Source organism: Cryptotermes secundus, unplaced genomic scaffold (genome assembly GCF_002891405.2).
Source record: "Cryptotermes secundus unplaced genomic scaffold, Csec_1.0 scaffold96, whole genome shotgun sequence".
In the NCBI taxonomy this organism is placed as follows: Eukaryota; Metazoa; Arthropoda; class Insecta; order Blattodea; family Kalotermitidae; genus Cryptotermes; species Cryptotermes secundus.
This window is the reverse complement of record NW_019730584.1, coordinates 402,122-426,453: the sequence shown is the minus strand read 5'-3', so window position 1 is coordinate 426,453 and position 24,332 is coordinate 402,122. Positions and strand designations below refer to the sequence as shown.

The 24,332-nt window shown below is 42.4% G+C and overlaps 2 protein-coding genes across 2 annotated transcripts in view; one reads left to right on the top strand and one right to left on the bottom strand.

The window, feature by feature from the left end:
* The window catches only part of LOC111866349 (muscle-specific protein 20-like), a 49,131-nt gene that overhangs the window by 17,448 nt on the left and 7,351 nt on the right, over nucleotides 1-24,332 (top strand). The window lies entirely within an intron of this gene.
* Nucleotides 1,372-16,910, bottom strand: LOC111866351 (myophilin). The gene is made up of 4 exons (XM_023855215.1): nucleotides 16,802-16,910; nucleotides 7,575-7,774; nucleotides 4,696-4,816; nucleotides 1,372-2,621 (listed from the first exon to the last, which is right to left on the bottom strand). Exons 1-4 carry the CDS (start codon nucleotides 16,805-16,807, stop codon nucleotides 2,439-2,441), a joined length of 510 nt encoding a protein of 169 aa, XP_023710983.1. The 5' UTR covers nucleotides 16,808-16,910; the 3' UTR covers nucleotides 1,372-2,438.

The following is a 24,332-nucleotide window of genomic DNA, read 5'->3' as shown; positions in this document are numbered from 1 at the left end:
CCCCTCAAAGTACAGACTGACTGGACTCGAAAAGGAACCATCCAGATGCAGGGCCTGTCCACATCTGTCGTATTCATTCAAATGTGCAAAAAGATATTGTTTTAATTTTTAACGTTGGACCCTGAAGCCCAGAAGTAAATGGTGTAATATATTCATACTCGTTGTTTCTTCCCAAATTTCATATATGAAATAAATTTGGGACTTAAAATTGTATTTAGAAAATGTGTACGTTCCTGTTGACTGAAAGATGTTCTAAGAAGGAAACTTATTCATAAATTTAACCTAAAAATTTTCATTTCAAAATATTTCAGAAAATAAGTCAGAGTTTCAGGCAAGACCTTTCCAGATAAAGAGAGAATCATAAGTTGGCCAAATAAGTTAGGATTATATATATATATATTAGCATGTAGACCCGTTGTTAAGTAATTACTCTGCAAACAACACCCCATGTTAGGCAACAGTTTCATAACACGGACCAATGGACTAACTGGGAAGAGATTTTTCCTACGGGGTCCGTGAGACAGCTGCAGCTGCGTGAGACAACAATAGTAACACTGTTGAAAACGGCGTTTTCTGTGCGGTCCTTGCCTAGGTGTTTAAAGCAGGACAAGTCTAGAATTTATTCAGTTGGGAGACAGTCGCCGGCCAGTAAGGGTTTGAACACGCAGGCTGAGGAAGCCGACATTGGAAGCCGTTACCAGACAATGACTGGTGAGGACATAGCAGACTGAAAAGACTTAGTACATGCTGCAGTGAATTGTAGCGTGTGTGAATTAGCTGGAGCTTTAATTATTTGTAGTTACGTTCTGTAAGGTTTCAATAAATCCAATTACCAATTCAAGCCCCGTCTGTAGTCACTCATATACGTGACAATGTATATATATAATCTAGGTTTGAAATCTGCTTCTAATATGTCCTTTCATTTAGAGTTTGTTAAGTGGAATTCTGAGTTTTTAAATACCATTAATNTTATCTTAAAAACCAGGACGATGGATAAAGTCCGAAAACCCAATATATTAGTGTGTTATACACCATCGTCAGAATCCTATAGTAACTACCATTAATTTACGTTCCTTCCTAAAACTTCCTAAGAATGATAAGACTAAACACACGAATAGCAAGACCCAATCGATTGCTCTTTAAGAGCATGTAAGATCGAATGTTCAGAGGCGGCTTCCTTGTGGGATACTAACTCAGGCACACGCACCACTGACTCAGAGGAAGTGACCGCCGAATTCGGGATAGAGACGGAGGACGACACGGAAGAGTGTGAGAGGAGTCGTCCAGAGGCAGAACGGGCCTGAGGCTCTCCTTGCAACTCAAGACGATCACTCAGTGCTTTAAGATAGAAAAGAATTGGCAGCAGCGAAGTGAAAAGACTAATTCTGTATATTTACTTTGTTAAAATGTACAGATATCATAACATTTGGTGATACAATTTTCTTTCTTGTTTCCGCAAACTGAGTGCAAATGTTTGCTCTTGTCAAGAGCTCATGAAAGATTAGTTCTGCCTCTGTTCTTGTCCTGAAACAGCCGGCTTATTTGCTGACTTCATTCAGTTGTCATCGTGATTGTCAGCGTCATTACTTTGTACAACTGATGAATGTCTCCTCAGAAGGGTTTCAGTCAGCATGAAAGAAAGCGGAAATTATTATTATTTTATTGGAAAATGAAGGAAATTGTAAATTGAATGGTTTGAGGAAATCAAAAAGAGAGAAACTAAACATCAACCTCATTTTCTTCTGAAGTAGCCCTTAGTTCTGAGACCAAAATACGAAAGAGTTAAGAAAACTATTTTGTGTAACATTGTTATTGTAGGCCTAATGCATTTTATTAAAACTATTTCATTGTTATGGTTCTGATGCCTGACTTGACTTGCACCTTATTTTATTTATGTGGTACTTCCGAGTGGGTTGAGTAGACCATATGGAAATCTTTAGGGAAATGATAAATGCATACAAAATTGTTTACGAGGAAAATTTAATGTGAAGTGATAGAATTTGCTAAACGTAGTTTCGGGCGGTTGGAAAATATTAAAACTATTCATTCATCTAGGATAAATTTTAGTCGCCGAATTTCGTGAACACAATTATGGTTATTTTGAGTCCAAAAAAAAAAAAAAAAGAAGACAAGAACTTATTAATCAGTTGTGTAAGTATGTACTTTCAAAGGAAACGCTGTTCATTGAATAAATTTCTCTTCTGTGATTGCTAGTTTGGCCAATAGAACAAAACTAGTCTTTGAGAAAACATAGGGTTTTATAGGTCATTTAATTTTTTTAATTCTCAAGTTAAAAATGAGGATATTTGATACTCTTATTGAAATGTACGTTCAGATGAAATTGATGTTCTCCCTGTGAAAGAGCGTTAAATAAATCTAACTTGTTTTGTGCTCTTGCCACTCTGAGAAGTCATTCCTCTGTTCTCCGCTCCTGCCTTCTACATGTGTCTGGTATTTCCAAAGCCTCCATGTCCAGACTGAGAAGCTCCTTTGTTGAAGCCCATCTGCAGATTAAGGTGACCTTCTGAAGCTCGGAGCTGATCCTCTGTGAATGCCCTCTTATTCTCTTCAGCCATTTTGGGTCCAAGTCTTGGTCCAGTATATTCTGGATGTTTCTGAGTCTAAAATAAATATGTTACGATTTAACAGCTTTATTTTGATGTTGCATTGCTCTAAATCACAACAATAACACAAGAATATTAAGTAGATTCAATTGGCTCAGGATAGGATTCCGTGACAGACTATTGTGAACGCAATAATGGAACTTGGGTTACCATTAATTTGGCGATACGGGAACTTCTTGGCCAGATGAATGACTATCAGTTTCTCAAGGATAACTCAGCTCCAATGGAATTGGTAAATATGTATTCATTTGCTGCCCAGAAAAGATTTTTTTAATAATAGTACAAAATTAACATCATAATTGAGGTGGCTGAACACTGGCTTCTCGCTGGGTGGGCGCGTATTCAATCCTAGGTAAATTCATATGAGATTCATAGTGCAGGATGTCCTCCGCGTTCCTTCGGCTCTCGCCTGCTGGTCGCTGTTTCATCATTGCAAGGCACTCGTCTGTTAGTGCCTCATGAGTTGCCTGACATACTTAATGAGACAGCGCATTGTTACAGCCACGGTCTTTAGAATTGGGGCGTCATATCTGGCCAGGAAATTGACCGGCTACAAAGCAACAAGCTGAATATTTTTGTGCATCTTTAGGATTATCAGAAATAGGCTTACTCAACCAGCTACAAAACAATTTAAATAAGCTGTCCCATGTTCTACATGAACACACTGAAACTATGTCATGAAGCTCCGATGGAAACACTACTCAGCAACTGATAACACTGCGAAACATGGCTACACCACTCTGCCTCTTAACAAAGAACATTTTACAGGTCTGGTTTCTTGCATACACACGACGAAGGTCAAATTCTGCTTTCATCAACAGAACGCAATTTGCAGTGATAATTTATGGGGCCATATCGAATGGTACTGCCCTTGTAAAATCTAGAAATTTCAGAAACAAAACTGAATGAATGCGTGTACAAGGAAAACGATGAAAAAGAATGAAAATATTTATAAATAAAAAACGTAAAACTTATCAAGCTGTCCCCGTAACCTGCCGTGGAGGCCCATAGGGTTGCGAGACGTCGAGGCTCCCACATTTTCTCTAGACAATCGGCTCACCGATGACGGTAAGGTTGTCAGCCTTACTCGCCACCGCCCTTTATCCCAAGAATATTTATAAGTAGTGATATTAAATATCTTGGATGCAAAGTACATTGTCAAATGAATAACTTTGCATATAATAACAGACTAATTAGAATGTACTGAGACACAAATTATAGATTACATGAGAAGAGATGATGGCACAATATAAACAGTAAAATCAGGTTTTTGTTTTGCAAGTGAATTTTGGGTGAAGCGGGTAAGAGAGAATATGTTAGAAGTCCCTTAATAGGCAAGGGCTACGGGTGCATTTGTGAGACAGAATGAACCTGTCAAGTGACAAGCAGAGAGATCTGCTGCAAATCGAGAAGAAACAAACCAACTAGCTAACTAATTAACTGTGTAGCTGAGTCATTCAGAAACCAATAGCTGCATAGCCACTAAAGAAATTCCAAGCATTTAACGAAACCCGAATGTTCATAACCGTTCTCAAAAAACCTGTACCTGGTCCCTGTTCTGAGCCACATGAATCGAACTCATGACAGAAGGAAATACAGATCAATAACATTTGAAACAGCACCTAGGTCTAAATATGGTGAAAAGCATTAGACAACCGAAGTAGACATGTATATTGTGACGTGCTGCCTAAAAGCCGGACTATGGAGCATAGTTCAGCGTTCGTTGTTAGTCAACGGATATCATTTCCTAGACAGCGGAATAGAACGCACCATGTAGGAGCCTTTGGTCTCGGCCGGTGTCATGTAACGAACCCTCTGTTGCCCTTCATCCCCGGGGGAAACGCGTTTGTTGTTTGGGCTATGCCTAGGCAACGGCCCACTGGTATTGTCTTTCCATGGAAGTATCCCTTCCAGCACGCGACAAATATATATAATTCCAAAAGAAGAGAAAAATGGAATGACCCAAAAGTAGATGGAAACACCAATTTGAAAGATTCTGGACATCGGATCGTGCTTGTAACACGCAGTCCTTTAGTTAAAACAGAAGGATGGAAAGAATGCCTATACTTACAAGTCTGCCGAGAGCATACAGACACAGAGTAACTTGCGGGATGTTCCTCCTTTCGAATAAGTCTGCGGTTTGGAATATCTCCTCCTCTGGTACGCCATACTTCTTCAGAGCTGCTTGGAATCTGTGAAGCAGGCACACATATTCCTGTAGTCGCATTTCTAACATCTGGGCGTGTGACTTCCTATATCTTACCCACTGTATTTTATCTCGTGGAATGGCTAATGTCCAGATGTTTTAAACTTAATCTGCCTTCGATATCCAGTAAAGGCAGGAATTTTTCATTTTTTGAGAACAGGCTACGGGGTCTAAGTTTCTTATCGATAGACAACAGGGACGTCTCCAAAGGGCAGAGCCACCAGTTTGGGTGCTGACTACTGGCCTTCAAATAATCCTGATCTGAAGAATGTGTTGAGCTTGACCTCTGTTCCCCCATACGCTTTCATGGCATGGCACTTACAAATTGGTTCAATTATGCTTACACGTCGCAATTGCTCAAAATTGAAAAAGTGGTTATGCCTTGCTCTAGGAGTTCCGAGGAATCTGGGAGGGTAAAATTTATTGTGTATTTTTACGGTATATTTTTAATTTGAATTTTACTTAGGTTTCTTGCAGTTTTAATATAATTCATATTACTGTTGCGTGTGTTTTAAGTGTAAAAGTAAAAATTCCTTCTTATTTTACAGTCGTAAAAGATAAAGATATCCCCGTAAGGGGCCCATAGAGTTGTGAGACGTCCAGGGTCCCACATTTTCTAGATAATCGGCTCACAGATGGAGCTGAGGTTGTCAGCTTTACGCGCCGGCCGCCGTTTATACCCCAGTAAGATTCCTGGTACTCACTTCTGTTGCCTAGAGTAACCTCCTTTCATATTTGTATATTTAGCCCTACGTTCTTTGTACTGAAGGAATTTCATTGACTATGCAAATATGAACCTAATTATTGGCTCAAACCCCACTTGGCGCTTTTCACGCAACATTAAAATGACTGAGTTATCAAGTCGGCCGTTGTAGCGTGAAGTTGTAAATTTGTATTTAGAATATATCTACTGGAATCTTGGCTGAGTTCTAGATTATCTTCATTTTTTCTAAGCATACAATGGATATTACCTTTAAATAACTACAGACTCCTACAAAATACTTATTCATTAATTATTATATAGACATCTAATTTGATATTATGGAACCTCCTCAATGAAACAGTATAGGAATCTGAATTGGATTGAACTGGCTCAGGAAGGGGACTAGTGGAGGTCTCTTGTGGACACGGAAATGAACCTTCGGGTTCCATAAAATGTTGGGAAGCCCTTGAGTAGCTGCACACTTAGCGGTTTCTCAAGAAGGGCTCAGCTCCGTGTGTGAGTGAGTGAAGAATCAATTAAGTTTTGCAAATATTTGCAGTAACATGTTTCTGATAAGCTCGCTGGGGATCTGTTGCGATTCTAAGTAATTTTTATCTTAATTATCTGCTATAAATAACTTATCGAACCTGTGTGAAATTTTTATTTTATAGGTTATTTTAAGACTTGTACTAACTATTGAACGAAACGTTGGATAGTGGGCTAATACATGAGTAATGAGTTGGGAGAAACTCCGAGGGAAGTGTTGTTGGCCTAGTGCACACATTATATGGAATTTGCCTGGAGGATTGAGTAAAACTGCGGAAATGTCAGTTCTCTCAGTGGTTCGAAGCGAGCACGTCTGGAACGTGAGTCTGGAGAGCAAGGCTATGCCAAGCCGCTTCATCCCAAAGAAAATTAATTATGTTTAAAACGGAGACACCGAGAAGGTTGGTCCAGCGGTTGCGCTATTCGATAGACGCTTAGCCTATATCAAACGTGTGGCGCGGTTCTAGGAACATTTGGGGTCAGTGGCTCAGTTAGGCAACACTCATTGCACGTGTCATCACATCAGCCTTCCTAACATCCGACGCTATATTCTCGGTACCGAAAACATCTCTTTTTAAAAAATACTATTGAAGTAAATTCCGGATACGGCGATAGAATTTTGAAAAAAGATCCAAGGTTCTGTCCACAAGTTTGAGGACAATAGATTAGAGCTTGGGGGCACGCGGCAGCGTAGTTGGTTGAGGTACTATGTTAGAAGCTGGAAAGTCACGGGTTCGAGTCCTGATGTGATCATTGAATTTTTAAATTGACCCAGTTCTTCCAGCTGCACTATGGCCCTGGGGACGACTCAGCCTCTAACAGAAATGAGTACCAGGAATCTTCGTGGGGGTTAAAGAGTGGCCGGTGCGTAAGGCTTACAAACAAACCGCAATTTGTGAGTCGATTGTCTGGGAGACTGGGAATCCACGGCCTGTCACAGGGATAGCTTTACCTTACAGATAAGAGCTTAATCTTCTTTTTCTTTCGAGTGTGGTGCCAGTAAATGAAGAAGAGATGGGGACAATTATGTGACATTCTTACGGCCACAAGTTGACTTCACAGCGTCCAGAGGTGTTCACTGGTCCATCCAGCCTCATATCAAACCAGTAACGGTGGCTCTTTCCCCCGTCTAATACGGCCTGGACGTAAAAGTGACAACTCGGCTACATTTAGTCTCGAGGTTAAGAAGTGTTACTGCATAATGAGGAGCTTCATAACGCGTGCTCTGCTCCAAGTATAATTAGAATGATCAAGTCAAGGAGGATGAGATGGGCAGTTCGCTTGCCGACTAAAATCACGGAGTTTGTTTTTTGTTTGTGTGTAATTGTGGTGAAGCGTGAGGAAACTGTTGTTGATGGAGAGCAACAGCTGCCTGTCGCTGTTCCCTGACAAGTCGTGGTCTGTTACTGCAAAAGTCTCTGGCGGTTTCTTATGAAACATTATTTTTAAACCAAATATTATCATCGACGTAAATAGAATTGCGCTTCTATATTACCTCTGTATGTTTTCCATGAGTTGGAAGTTAGTACCCTTGGTTTGTATCTTCTTGACGGAACCTGGCGCGATCTTGTTTATGAGGTTACAGAGGATGACGCCATCCCGCAAAACATCTTCATATGGCTGTGAGGGTAGCTTCTCTCCTGTCACTTCCTCGATCCACTGGAGGACTTCGCCCTCCTGCTCCTTGTTCCTAGCCTGTGGACACAGCAGCAAGTCATCAAACTCCCGTGGCCGGTATGGTCTAGCAGACAACATTTTGGGAAGGGCGTTACTACCAACACATTGGTCAATTAATGAGGCTGGAAATAGATATAATTGAATAATATTAATACAATTAAATATATCAACTCTGGCCGGTCAGGGTAGCCGAGCGGTCTAAGGCATGCACTGTCTTCGCTCGCTCGGAAGCCGGGATCGTGGGTTCGAATCCCACTCAGTGCATGGATGTCTGTGTGCGTTTTTCTGTGTTTGTCTACAGGTAGAGGCCTTGCGACGAGCTGATCACGCGCCCAAGGAGTCCTACCGAATGTGTAAGATCTAGTAAACCGAAGTAAAACGGAGAGTTTCATGGATGTAGGTCTAGGCCCAAATTGGGGCTGTAGCGCCACAGGAAAAATGGGACAATTTACGCGAGTACAGATTGCGACACCGTTAAGTTCATATCGTTACTGCATTTGTGACTGTTAAGTAACTGACCGTTAAACAACCCGCGACCGAATAGACGCAAAATAACAATGGGATTTCGGCGTTTTCTATGCGGTCGGCGCCATGACCTTTGCTATTCGATCGCTAGGCTTTTCCAAGGCGCACACAGGTCCGCGATTTGCACATGGCGTTTCAAGTCCCGTACGTATATAACTATATAACAAAATTATGCAGGCAACAGGCAGAAGTCACACAAAATCATGATAATGAGAATGTTCGCGACAGCGAACAAGGCGAAGCCCGCCACAGAAAGTATAAGAGGCTTAAACTTGGCGGCGGTCAGACATATGACCGTTCAAGTGACTAGACTGCCGTGGTAGCGAATTATCCTGGAAATAGGGCATAATCTGCTGTACTGAGCCTGGACTGACAGAGGCCTTATATATATTGTACATAGAATTAAGGATTAAGTGTGTATATGTAAATACAGACAGTGGACTTATTAATGCAGACTGACTGACAAATGACAGACCCGACCTCTCGTCAGAGAGGGCGCCCCAAATGAACAGGACAGTAACTTTCATATAAGAAAAAAAAATCTGGTCATGAGCCCCAGCCGAGGCTCGACACCAAGACAGACAGACTGACGGACCGTCAGTCGCAATGTGACTTTGACTTAAACACGTACCAACAATATAGGCTGTTTTCTGTGTGGTCGGTGCGGAGGCTATATAACGATAGTTAGAGACGGAACAGATGGGATTATCTGGGAGAGTTTGAGTGTGTTTTAGTAACAGCAAGAGTGAGAGCAACGGAAAGCGCGTAAATACCTGCGAAGATTTAAAGTGTGATCTGAAGATCTTAATTATGTGCAACATTTGGAGTGATCTGAAGGGCTGGTTCCTGTGTTTTCATTGCTTTACAAGGAAGGGACTAGTGTGAGTGTAACAGTGAATTATGAGGTGTACGTAAATCAGCGATAGCGCTATATTTAAGTGTAATTAAGTGAGAGAGTGTAACCAAGCTGCTAATGAATCCAATCATCCGAACTAGAACCCGTCATTTCGTCACGCGTACCCCCTACACGTGACAATAGGTTTCACGCCGCCACCATCTTGTTTTACGTTCTACAAGATAAGAATTGCATTAACAGATGTGTATTTTGAAAGGTCTTTCGCAGCATAGAACTTCGGCATTGTGTATTTTCGGCTCAGACGTTCAGACGTCTGCAGGTTAATGTTAGTGGTGGTAAAAAGATAAAGCTGTCCCTGTAACAGGTCGTGGAGGCCCATAGGTTGGTGAGACGTCGAGGCTCCTACATTTTCTGTAGACAATCGCTTCAAAGATGGCGATGTGTTTGTCTGCCTTACGAGCAGGCCGCCCTTTACCCCCCAGGAAGATTCCTGGTACTCATTTCTATCAGAGGCTGAGTCGACCCCGGGGCCATAGTGCGGCTGGAAGAAAATTTTGGAACGTGGGGACGATATCAATATCACGTATCATGGAAATCCGTCTGATTAAGAACTCCGTGATTTTAATCCGCAAGCGAATTATACCGACCGAGCGACCGCCGATTATCGGCGAAGTTAGTGCCAACTTTAGCGGGTAGAGGGTGTCACGTGGTCAGCGCAACGAATCCCCACAGCTTAGGCAATGCCCATCCGCCTTCTGTAGCACATTATAAACTGCTATTGTAGAATAAGATGTTTATAAGAATGTGCTACAGAAGACCGGATGGGCATTACCTAGGCCTTTTTGTATTTGGAATATTTTTTATACAACAAAAAATCCCCACAGTCGTTAATTTTGGTTTTCTAGACCGGAGCCTCTATTTCCTTGAAATAGCTCATCAGTTACCAGATTAAGAACATTGTTTCAACAATTACACTTCTCCGGTTTAACCCTGCTGCTGAAAAGTGTATGGAACCGCATGTGATTCTGAGGCTTCTAAATCCTCATATTCTTGTAAGATTCTGGCATAGCTAATTTCCTATTGAGGCGGGATAGCTCAGTCGGTATAGCTACTAGTCTCCTGGCTGGAAGACCGGGAGGAGAGGATTTCATTCGCGGTAGCAGCGAAGGTTTTCATCTCTTCACCGTTACGTCCAGACCAGCAATTAGGTCCAACCAGCTTACTGCGCAGTGGGAACTGGGGCTGTTCCCCAGAGGGTAAAGCCGTAGAGGCGTGAAGCGGACAAATCACCTTCATCTAAAGCCGAGGTTAAGAATGGCACTTCCACATTCATCATCATGGCGCTGTGCGTAATTAATTAAGCCAATTAGTTTTGAAATATAACCCCTGAATTCCTTTATTTTTTGGTTAAGGAGCTGTTGTGGAGGACAGACACACGGACTACTAACATTAATCTGTCTTCCTTTGTGCAAGGAAGACAGAGGTCACCAATACGTGCCCTAAAGATATCTTTCATCGCAGAGCGTAGCGTATCCTGGACGGCCCTGTCTCGTTTTGACACATTTTTACTTGCGTCATTCCAATGGAGAACTTACTGAGCACTCTGGAGCCAACTCAATCCTGACATCTCGCCGTTTACTCCGAAACGTCGTGGAAATATTTGCATGTTTACACCATCTCGTAAGTATCTGCAATGTAAGGCTTGATCCCTACAGAACATTCAAGAAAATTCCAGTTTGTCTAAGCGTGCGCGTCTCTGGCTCTGCTGTTGGGGGTGGGTGTCTCATGGGAGTCCGGAAATAGCACCTTCACTTCTGGCAGAGAAGCAAGATTAAGAAGGTTTTATTTCTTCGGCCGAAGCAGCTGTTATATCTCTGGCTCCTAACTTGTCGATACATCTGTTCCAACATTTATTTCATTCCCTAAAATACATCTGCTACTATACAAATATAAGTCGCGAATTCAGAAGTTACAATGCCAAAATAAAGGAAGTTCAGCCCTCATATTTAGATAGAATATAGTATTTGAACCACACATATCATTTAATATATTTGGGCGTAATTATACTATGTACGATCCGTGCCATTTCAAATATATATCTACATTCTCTTCAACACTGTGCTGTAATTACATGGCATTAACCGTGGAAGTTTAACCAAATCACGTATCCATAAGATCTCAATTACGTAATATAAGTTTACATTCTACGCTGAACGGAAATGAGGCAGTCACACGTGTTATTGTATTTAGATATATTTAGGCTTATATTTTATAGACCTGTGTTTTTTTTAATAGTAAACATGTGCATATGTCACAAAATATCTTAATTGTACTATTGTTTTTCATATTTCAGTTCTTCTTTTTCTTCCTTTTTTCTCTTTTTTGTTGTTATTTTCTGCTTTCTTACTCTTCTGCCTTCCATTCTATTCCTTTTCCTCGTTGCATACATAATCATCTCTCCAGTTTGTGACGTACTTGCGACAGAACTGAGCAATGAATTTAACGCAGTAGGTAACAAACGGCCGCTCACAGTGACCGCGCGGTCTAGGGCATGAATTGTTTTCCCCCGTTCAGACACTGGGACCGTGGGTTCGAATCCCACTTGAGACATGGATGTCTGTGTGCGTGTATTCTGTGTTTGTGCCCTCCTGTGTCTGCAGTTAGCGCCCTAGCGAAGCGCTGATCCCCAGTCCAAGGAGTCATATCAATGCAATCATTCTTTCAATGCAGGATCAGAAAACTGATTGTTATGACGCAATGGAAATAAATGGTGTCCTGATCTCAAAATTATGCGCTTCAGGTCTGAGAATGATACACGTTACATGACGTAACCGCAGAAATTACACCATTTAATTTCATTGAGATGTGAGACTGATCATGCGCAGTGAATTGGAAAGGGTTTCTGTCGGCGCCGCCACACTCCTTTTCAGGAATTATCCTTGCATTTGCCCGGTAGGGCTGGGTAAAACCAAGAGAACATTATTGTATAAGACTTGAGTTTTTCACATATAGGCCTGTAAGGACAGACTGCCCTAAGTAACGTCCACTCTTCTACCTTGAATACAGAGGCAGCAGTTTCTTCCGAAACATTGGAACATCTCTCCCAAACTACAGGGCTCGCATTGCAGAATATATTAATCACTATTATAGACTGTATTGAGTTATGTTCCAATCTGCTAACTCCAAGAACTGAGCCAGTTACTTTAGCAAAATGTAAAGTTGTCTCTATACTTAATTAATTGACAACTGCACCATGAAGACATAAGGAGGAGTGGAGGTATAACTCCACCATTCTTGATCTCGAACTAGAAGGAGATGAGCTGTCAGTTTCACGCCCCTGCCGCTTTGTCCCCGGAGAAAGAGGCCCCCTGTACCCATTGGATAGGAGGTTCGGTGGGTCCCAGAAGCGGACTTGACACCGTGGAGAACAAATAATTTTGCCCCTGCCGGGATTCGAACTCTAGCCACACAGCCAATAGCCCGTCGCTATACCGGCTTTTCCAAATACGATAGAACTAAACGAAAAATGTATTAACAATTCTCTTGATTTATGTATGTAACATTCAATATTCGGAAGTTCCTTATTCCCAACTTTGAAGAAATATGGACATTTATACGCATGTGCGTCAGTAATGGCTTCAACAAGCTCTCTTTGAAGCACTCGCTTTCTGCCATGCGCAACTCGTTGCATATTTGTAACTACGCCATTTTAGGCATCTGTTATCCCCCGAGTCGGTCTGACACACTTGGCGTGTCAAGTCTAAAAGTGTCCTGGTGCCAAAGAACGTCATAACTGGTACACCCTAATTACAAAGCAGGAACGCGTAGGGACACGTACACAGCTGGAGCACAACTTCCTGCCGTGCTGCTCTGTGATTTACCAGAATTTACAGAATTTATAAAACCTTTGTATGCAGGAGATATTTTATCGAAGCTAACAAACCGTGACGTTAACAGAGAAGCTTGTGTTGTGATTATACTTCAGATTTATTTTAGCAAATTACATCTCTGAATTTATGTACGCATTTCTCTAAAATGTATGTCCCTGGCGTTCATGATTTTGTGACATTCATATTGAAAGAGAGATTACATTAGACTCAGTATTAGTATTATTATCATTATTAATAAAACTAATTTCCCTGCTGGTACAGTAGCTGGAGCGTGAGGGTGATCGCTCCCATTTCGTGTAAAAGTCTCAAATCCTTCACTTTATCGCCCCACAAACGTCTTAACTAAGGAAACATTATTATTATTATTATTCTTACTACTATGTGTTCTAACATAGTCCTACTAGTGACAGGGTGGGGGTGCTGTTAGTTTTGCTGACAGTTACGTCCAAATTAGCTGCATTACGTTAGTCTTCGACAGATCTTTCCTCGGAGATAAAGCGGCCGGAGCGCAAAGCTAGCCACTCACAGCTATTGACACTCTTAGGAATGCCTTACGATCTACTTCCGTCTGCCCTGCACATCATCTTATGATTCTAGGCACATGGAACAACTTTACTACCACTACTACTACTACTACCACCACCACTGATACTGCTACTGCTCCTACTATACTACTTATACTACTACTGCTGCTGCTACTGATACTACTATTTCTTATACTACCACTAGCAATTCTGCTACTACTACTACTACTACTACTGCTGCTGCTACTGATGCTACTACTACTGCTACTACTACTGATACTACTGATACTGCTACTACTACTACTACTAACACTACTGATACTGCTTCTACTACTACTACTACTACTACTACTGCTGCTGCTACTGATACTACTACTGCTACTACTACTACTACTGATACTGCTTCTACTACTACTACTACTACTACTGTTGCTGCTGCTGCTACTGCTGCTGCTGCTGCTCCTATTGCTGTTCATAATCATAACGTTCTGTACCGTCTCTGGCTAAGAGAATTTGATCCCATAAGTTGTTGCGGATTATTTAAGCTGATGAAGTTTTTGCAAGGAAAATCAGCGCTGTGAAGAGTTGTGTTTACCGGGATATAACGCTGTGTGGTCCGCCGCTATCTTCCAGAAGATAGACTTCTTCATAATGACCTCTGTGAACGCCTCAAATCCTGCATGAACAGCGCTGCTTTTTTGTTAGTAAGTTTTCTATAAATAACTTTACTATCCACTCTTCCCCGGATGCGCAAATGAATATGATTTTACAGTGTGTATATACACGAACTTACAGCGTTTGGCAGTGCCAGCCAAGACACCAATCATGATTTAGAGATTTCCATTGAAGCTGCCCACTCTGTAGTTGAATGGAAACATCTGCATGCACAGGAAAGCTGCCTTTGCCCTTTTGGCAAAATTTCAAACATAAAAGTTGGTGCTATAGTCTGAGGGAAATGGAATGAGAAATACAAAAGCAAGCAAACTAGGTTGGCCATGCGGTGGGGCCAACCAAAACTCTATATTGTAAACCTCTAGACTATAAATACTCGTTACGTAAACACAGAAGGACAACTTATCTCTTCTTCTAACGATTCGTGAAATTCTGGTAGCTGTTTTCTTTAATTAATTAATTTGATGCAAAGCAGAACAGGGTGGGACCTCACCTGCGCGATACGCGTCACGAGACGGTGGCTTCAGGCTGCTTTGCCGCTCACGAATTCTTAATTCTCTTATCTTGAGCTTACTTGAGGAACAGTGTAACATTTGTATTTGTTTACTTGAGCTTCAACAACTTGAGTTTGGCTCAACATCTCCTACACCTTATGCAAATAACAAGGCAAAGTATCTTGAGCATTACATAATTTGTCTAAATCGAAACAATAAACGTATCTATTTTGAGGGTGAAATTTTCTTACTCTAATTACAGAAGACCAAGCCTTCCAATTTCAAGTCCAACGTCGAACTTCGAGAGTCATCTATTGACTTGTGAACCAATAAGACAATGGAGCAGAACTATATCGCTTAAATTAGTTTAAAGTACCTTTCCACCGTTCTGATGTATTTACATCGTGTTAAGTAGATATGCTTAAACGTTCATATCCCGTGGACGGGTTCACCTAAACATCACTTATATTTGGCAGAAGTGGTGAGTGTGAGCCCTTGCAAAAATTAAATTACTTACATACAATTCGCATGATTCCTCAATTGTTTATATATCTGCATATTTCTGATTGGATCCATGTTTAGAATCATACCTTTCAAATTATCTAAATTTCGTATATATAGAATAATTATTATTGAGTTGCAAACCATACCTGAAACATACTTCTATATAATTCATGAGTCTGCTCTGTCGTTAACAAGAAGTAAAGTTATCCCTCTAACAGACCATGGAGGCCCATAGGTTTGTGAGACGTCGAGGCTCCCACATTTTTTAGAAAATCGGCTCAGCGCCGGCCTCCCTTTACGTCCAACAAAGATTCCTCATAGTCATTTCTATTAGAGGCTGAGTCGATCCCAGGGCCATAGTGCGGCTGGAAGGATTAGGTAAATTGAAAATTCAGTGATCTGATGAGGAATCGAACCCGTGACCTTCCGGTTTGTACCATAGTGCCTCAAACTAACAACCCTACCGCTACCCCTGTGGCCGATAGTAAGCATATTGAACTAAAATGTGTTCCTCTTGTACAGTTTTAATGAGTGATAAAAAGCATGAAGGGTGGAGTGGGCTAGAAATGTAGCACGCATGGCGAGATGAGAAATGCATAAAACATTCTGAGCAGAAAACCTGAAGGGAGGGGACCACTTGGAAGATCTAGGAATCGATGGAATAGTAACGCTAAAATTGATCTTAAAGAAATAAATAAAGGCTAAGGACCAGTGGCGGATTATTGTGAAAACGGAAATAAACCTTCGGATTCCATAACAGGTATAGAATTTCTCGACTAGTTGAGCGACTATCAGCTTATCAAAACGCATTACTCAGTGAAGTTATTTATTTACTTACTCACTGAGCTGTGTCTCATATATACGCCCACATAATCCATATTGCTGCTGTATCAATAGGCCTGGTACAGTCACGTGTTTTTAAGAGCTGCTATAGGGTTTTTTGACGAGCCTATAGAAATCGATTTTGTTGATACGCGAAGTACACTTCATTGGATATAACTTAAGACAATTTCCTCTCTGACTTACACAACTTCACAACGGCAATCGTGGCGTAAGTTGAGAAGAATCTCACACAAAATTTTATGTTTATATTTCATACTAAGTAAGATATTCAGTATTCATTCCTAAATGGTTCTGGTGGTAGTGTAGTGTGCATTTAGCATTACAGTCCGACTTCTCGAGTCTAGCACCCTGTGGACCGGCCCGGAGCCGAACCAGATAATATTTCGAGACGTCAGTGGCAAATACATTAGAATAACAAAGCACCTGGATAAAACACCGTAACTTTGTATGTTATATTAAATTGAGTACGTTAGAATGAGATAATTAAAATGTTTCCCTTCCTCATGGACCCATTCATCCAAGATATGGGATTAACTCTTTCTAAACAGCCCATATGGGTAAGCACCTTCAACCTGAGAACAAGAGCAGGTTCAACTGTAGAAATTTCCTATTCTCTCTCGGGATCTCGGAAGATTGGCAAAATTGTGACGTAACTAAATAAGCAGTTTTACTTAAATAAAACACTTTCCACCGAGCAAAGATTACCAATAAGGAATGTGTCCAGCAAAGTGCCTTACCGGCATTTCTGCAGATCAGGCAATAACCAGAAACCTTCAACACAAACGCGGAACGTACAAAGAACTGAAGAACTTGATGTCTTCCGGCCGACTGACAGCGGGTTACACCCAGGCCAAGCTTTTTCTGTGCTCTCCTGGCATCAGTCTGGAAAAATACTCTCTCTCTCTTCCTCTCCGCGGCGTCGTCATATGCAAGGGCGTCCCGATGCTACAGCAGTACTAGGGACGGGAGAGATTGGGGAAAACCCGAGGAGAGCAAGGCGAGAGGAGAGGCGGATAGGGATCCTAAATATAATGTTCTTCCTCCTACAGAACGCTTCATCCATGTTCTCTCTTGCGTAACCACCAACTCTCCCCCCCTCCCACGAGAAGGCGTTAATGCTCTTTTCAGTATCCACGACGAGGTCTCCATCTTGTAGAGCAGAGTTCCAGTAAATTTACACTACAGCATAACATTTTATAATAATTGCATTATTTAATCGAAATTCAGAATGTATGAAACGTATGAGGACTGCAGACGGCCCTCTTAGACCATCTTCTTCCCTTCAGGATAAAAGCAGACTTAAGACTTTAACATGTCCGTGTATTTCATGAATGTTGCTATAAGCCTTATCCCTGTGCCACAGGAGACAACCCGAGCGTCGTAATTTCTAGTTTTGATCTGGAGTATCAGTAAGGGGCCGGAATACCTACTGGCTACGGACTGGACGACCGAGCGGTTGGAATTCGAGTCCCGTTAGAGGCAAGAATTTTCTTTTCTCCATGTCGTCCAGACCGACTCTGGTACAAGAGATTCCTGGTACTCATTTGTGTTAGAGGCTGAGTAGACCCCAGGGCCATAGTGCGGCTGGAAGGTTTAGGTCAATTGAAAAATCCAATGACTTTATCGGGACTCGAACCACGACCTTCCGGCTTGTAGTATTATTGTTATTATTCTTAGTGGAGTGGGACTAAGTCCACTTGATACTGCCACAACTACTGGCCTACTGTACCAGCCCCAGATGATAGATGATGATGATGATTGTGGAGCAATTGGTGGAATGAAGATTGGCCGGGGAAACCTAGCCCGGCACCAGTATGTCCACCACAGATCCCCATGACCAGACCCGAACTCGAACCCGATCCGCCGCGGTGGGAAGCCAGTGACTAACAGCCTGAACCATGGCTTATAGCTTAGTGCCTCAACCAACTACGCTACCGCATTCCTGGGAGGTAAAGGGCAGCCGGCTCGTAAGGCTAACAAATTCACCGTCATCTGTGAACCGATTGTCTAGATAATGTGGGAGCCTCGACGTCTCACAACCCTATGGGCCTTCGCGGCCTGTTACAGGGATAGCTTTACATTCCTTTTTTCTTTTTTTTTTGTACAATAGATAAATGTCGCTATCGCCCTATGTATGTATGTATGTATGTATTTATTTATTATTACGGCTCCGCCTTTTAGCCGATTACTAAAATCTATTGTTATAATTAAATTGTATTCAATCTGCAAACAAGAACAACACAAGTAGGTTCTAAAGGACTGGGTTTAGCTCTTTCTAAGGGGCCCAGCAGGGTAGGTGTCTCCCACACCCTCACCTGAGGACGGACACACACCCAGTTTCCCGAAGAGTTGTGTCCTGTAATGTTCTTTAGCATACCCGTCGATGGACAAAATCCTGAAAGCCATTAATCCCCACCCTAGGAAAATACACTTAGTGTACTCGTAACATAGAAAATTTTACCGTTGAATTTCCAACGGGTGTTACATTAGAGGTTATGGGCGTAGAAGGGAGTTATTAGTTCATAATAACACATGTAGTGAAGTAACCTGTCTGTTCTATCCAGAATTCCTGGTTACACTTTGCACAGAAAACGCGTAAGAACTAATTTGATCGTGTCTTTGGCGCCCGTTGGTAAACACCATAAACTACACGCTGAACATGGCGAGCCGAGACATTACACAGACTTATTCGTACCCCACACTCTGTTTTACAGAAGTTGTCACTGTAAAACAGAGTTTGAAATTAAAAGCATATATATTGCAGAACAACTTACAGTAGAATATTAAGGTACATTATTATGAATTACAACAAAAGGCGCTCAAATATTGCATCTGTTGAGTTAGCCATGTATGTTCTTTTTCCTTCCGAAAGAACTGTAATGTAACGTTAGAACTGGTTAAGCACTACGCCATAAAGACCTATGGGATAATGGAAGGATAGCTCCCCCATTCTTGACCTCAGCACTGTATGGTGGTGAGTGGTCAGCTTCACGCCCCTACTGCTTTATACCCGGGGAAAGAACCCTCGGTATCCATTGGATAGAATGCAGGTTGGGCCTTAGTGTCAGTCTAGTCGTTTTTGAAAAAAAAAAAAAGGTAAAATTGTTGCTGTACATAATTAAGTAACACATCCTGAAGATGTAAGGAGGAGCAGAAGTACATCTCCACGTGTTCTTAAGTGCGGCACTAAATGGAGGTGAGTGGCTGACTTAGAGCCCCGCTGGGTACAAGTCGGTTGTGCTGCAGAGGCGGTCTGGAGGCTGTAGTGAAGTGAATAGCCTCTTGTCTCTGCCAGTAATCGAACCCTTATCTGTAAGATTTGAGGTTTTCACGGCGGTGACTATGAAGAATGCCTTCTTCTGGGATGTGACACCGTGTAGATATTTTGTTAACCGATGTTTCGGCGGATCATATCTCCTCCATCTTCAGGGTATAAGAAATCCGCGATCGATGAACTGGCGTGAGCAAGGTTATCGCTTGCGGATTTCTTATACCCTGAAGATGGAGGCGATAAGATCCTCTGAAACGTCGGTTAACAGAATATCTACACGGAGTCACATCCCAGAAGACGGCATTCTTGGAACCCATATTTCTCTGTCATCCAGCACGTAGCGTGATCACAATACAGACTGAAGTACCCCAGCTTGCAGATATCAGCTATTTCTGTAGGTCTGAACTAAATGTCTGGAGTATGAGGTGTGGATTTAATAGCTGCAATCGCAAACCAGAATCACTCGCAGTTTCTGTCTCCCGGATTGGTTTGTCTGTTACTATTTCTGGCCTGAGTTTAGACAAACGAAGCCATATCCATTAAATTACCCAACCATCGTATAAAATTCCCATTGTCCATTGGGCCCTAAGCTAATGAAGGTAAATATAAACGTATTCATAGCTTCATTTATTTTCACACTGCGCCATGAAAGAGGAGCCGGGATAGCGGCTGGCTACGGGCTGGACGACCGAGTGGTTGGAGTTCGAATCCCTGTAGGGTCAAGAATTTTTTCTTCTCCACGTCGTCCAGACAGACTCTAGGGGCCCACTCAGCCTCCTATCCAATGGCTTTTTCCCCGGGGTGTAAAGCGGAGGGGCGTGAAACTGACCATTCAACCTCCAACTAGTGCCGAGGTAAAGAGTATGTGGATCTTTACATCACTCCCGCGTACGCCTTCATGGTGTAATGATTGCTTAGTTAAGCAAAGGGGACAATTTTACTTTTTACTTATTAACGTCATGAAGACGTATGGAGCAGTGGATGTGTTGCTCCACATGTTCGTAACTTCGGTCTTAGAGACACACTAGTTATGAGCTTCACGCCCCTGCCGCTTTACCCCAGGGAGATACAGCCCCACGCACAGAATATATAGGAGACTATACGGACCCCAGATCTAGCTTGGACGCTATGTGGAAACGAATAATCTCTTCCCTCTGTCGGGAATGGAACACAGATCCCTCGATTCTCCGACCCGTACTCTTCCTTCAAGGTCTATTTTAGCATCTTCACATATCTCAAGATTCTCACTCAAAAATTTGGATGCGTGTTATATTTTCATGTGTGTGCTGCATGTCCCTGTCATCTCATCTTTTGTTTGAACTTTAAAAACGACACTAAAATCCTTGGGGGGTAAAGGATTTCTTCGTTCATGCCATCGTGTCATGTGCACATGTGAGGTACCATGGAATATTAAGGTTACAGGGGACACGCGGTAGCGTAGTAGGTTGAGGCACTATGCTACAAGCCGGAAGGTCGCGGGTTCGAGTCCCAGTGAGGTCATTAAATTATTTCAGTTTACCTAATCTTTCCAATCGCACCATGGTCCTGGAGTAGACTCAGCCTCTAACATAAATGAGTACCAAGAATCTTCCTGGGGGGGTAAAGGGCGGCCGGCTGTTAAGGCTGACAACCTTACCGCCATCTGTGAGCCGATTGTCTAGAGAAAATGTGGGGTAGTCTACGTCTCACAACCCTATGGGCCTCCACGTCCTGCTACAGGGAATTATGCAGCCAAAAAGCGAAAGTTTCCTTCGAAGCTTTTACGATGGAAACACTTTCTAATGTTTTCTTGGGCCATCAGCTCTGTCAATGGTGACTTAAACGACGCCTCCACCATCAGGGTCAAAGTTCAAGTAGGTGGAGGAGAATTGTGAAACGTTTGATTTTACTAAACAGCGACACGGCTGATCGATGGCAGAGATTTTAGCACGAGAATTTCCCTATCGGTCAGTCAATCTCTACAGCTCTTAAAGCAGTAATCAGCAATAACACATCTCGTTCACTGCAGGTCCAGTAGCTACGTGTACTGGGGCAAAGTGGAGAAGAGTACTGCATTGTACGGTCATTGCGTTTCCGTTAATAACAGTGCGGTATCGTGAAGATTCAGTCGTGTTCCTTGTCCCCTCGTATTAATAAGGAAATATGCAAAAAAAAAAACCGAATAAAAATTTAAGGGTTTCCGTGGCACAAACAAATGTTTTTATTATTTCACTCAGAAAATGTTTATGCCCAGACAGACTATCACCAGGCGATACATGAGAAATTTACAATTGACGATGCAATTCTGTAAAATATCATCTGAGACTTTCGAACGTGCTTCAGAGGATTTTTCGACCCACTTGTATACCGTTGTACGCGACGAACACTTCTCATCGGAAACAGGAAACATTTCTTTATGAATATCCTTAACATTCAATCCTTTTCCCAAAAAGAACACCACAACAGAAAGCTGCTCTTCGTTAGTATAACCTCAAGCACAGTCGCCATTTTGCCAACTAAAATGAGCCTCTGAACATGCGCATGCGCGTCTAATATCTAGACTGTCGTGAAGCTGAACTGTGCTGGTACCTTACTTACTTACTTACTAATTCATGGAGGTGAGCCCTTCTGGAGGAGCCGCCATTTCTGCAGCTAATGAAGAATTTCCCAGCATTTTATGGAACCAGAAGGTTCATCACCGTGTTCACAAGAGCCTTCCACTGGTCCCTATCCTAAGCCAGGTCTATCCAATCCATACCATCCCATCCTATGTCTAAGATCCATTCTAATATTGTCCACCCACCTACGCCTTTGGTCTCTTTCCTTCTGGCTTTCCCACCAATATCCTATACGCATTCCTCGTCCCCCCCCCCAATATTACGTCCGTTATAGCTGTTCTACTGCCATTTGTGACCTATTTACTGACTTCCTTGTACAATGCTAGTATAAATTTGAAAATATGTTTGTTAAATTAGGTCATATCCGGCGTAATACCGTATGCACATTAAATTTAAAGTTGGAAACATACATGCACGTAACAAATTCGAAAATCATAAATAGAGCAATATATCTCCCTCTTCTATGGTGATAATTATTTCATCACCTGTATAGTTCTCATGTATGGCCTGATGATATGGCCTGTCTATGCTGAAACGTTTTTATTTGTGAACGTCACAAACAGGATGCAACATTGCAAGTCAACTAAAGAATGTAAGCTGTACAGACACTATGAATGGGATGAAAACAGTATAGGTCGGAATGTTCGCTACGGATCCATGTTTTCAAAGCAGCCGTCAGTGTGTTTCCATTTTCGTCTCCCTCGCGCATGCGTGGCGGTGATGACGTAGGTGACTGGCTGGCTGCCGCTCACCGACCACGCGCGCATTCCAGAGACACAGCCCGGCCAACACTCTCGCAGGGACCCCTCACAGGAGAGCAGTAGAGTCGAGAAGGTCATCAGTTCTCGAACACATTTCCGGAAACATCCTGCATGGAACTTGGAGAAATGGGATGGGGCTGTCGACGGGAATCCTCTGGCTCAGGACAGAGACAAGTGATGGGCTCTTGTGAACATGGTAACGAACCTCTGGCTTTCATTAAGTGTTGGGAAATTCTTGATCAGCTGAGCATCTGGTGGCTTCTCAAGAAGGGCTCAGCTGCACAGTCAGTCAGAGATCGTATCACGTAGTTCCATATATATATATTGCCACGTGTATGAGTGACTATAGACGGGGTTTGGATTAGTGACTCGATTTATTGATCACTTATACGTTCACGATTCGTGACTACACTTCGGAGATCACTGTTACAGAGAGACTAGTGTCTCCTGTCCAATACAGCCTCCACGAGCCGTTTCCTGGCAACGGATTTTAACAGCCTCTTTATATAAGAACGCCTTGCATGAAATATAAAACCTTCTCTTCACAGTCGGACTTTAAACTGAGCGCGTTTGCAACTTGTTGCCCCAAAGCGTCCGGATTATAACCTCTCGGCACGGACTACATCGAAAACACCGTTTCTCTGTTGCTGTATCATTGTTGCGTTCGTGTCTGTTGTTGCGGGAACGTGTTCACCGAGTCGTTGCCTAGAAACGGCTCTGGTATATTGGCTTATCTCGCCACGGTTGCATAGTAACGGTTCTACACGCTACAATATGTTACTTTTGCATGTCGGCTATACCATTAGAATTAATAATTCCATTTGTTTCAGTATACATTACGTAAAATTTGTTATACACATATACCGTAAAGATAGCGTACATTTGCATCTCGAACTGAAAAAGATCAGTGAATGCGTAAGTCCGCGGGGAGAGTGGGAACTCGATAGGACATGAAACTTGACATCTCGGACGCTCTGCTCCCTGTGGCTGTTGGCTAGGTGACGGGTTGCACCCTGGAGACCATCTGGACGGTGTATAGGGGAGATAAATCCCTACAATTGCTGGGAATTGAATCCCGGTCGCACAGATCGCAAGAAGCTGCTTCATTTAGATGCTGTGGATGCAATTAAACACTGAAATGTATCAATTTCAGGGAAATTATCCAATGTTATACGATAAGCCCTACTTCAAAATAAGTGAGGGGTTAGACAAATTTGGAATTCTATTATGGGATATCCCTAATCACTGCATTCACTTTTACATTTAAGCCTAAGTGAAATTTGGCTTAAGAAGGAAACAGATTCTAGCAAATTCAGGTAGTGAAATTATTTTCTAGAGCAGTGTCAAGGGAAATGCCAAATTAAACGAAACTGAAGCTGAAGACATACACTGCAAGGAAAGAAATATTTTAAAATTACTATCGTGCAGACTACGAGCCGGCAAAGCATAGTCTGTAGAAACTGGCTACGGGCTGGGCAACCGAGAGGTCGGATTTCAAGTCCCGGTAGGGTCAAGAATTTTCTCTTCACGTCGTCCATACTGGCTCTGAGGCCCACCCAGACTCCAATCAAGTGTGTACTGGGGGCTTTTCCCCTGCAGTAAAGCGGACGGGGCCCGAAGCTGACACCTCATCTTCAAC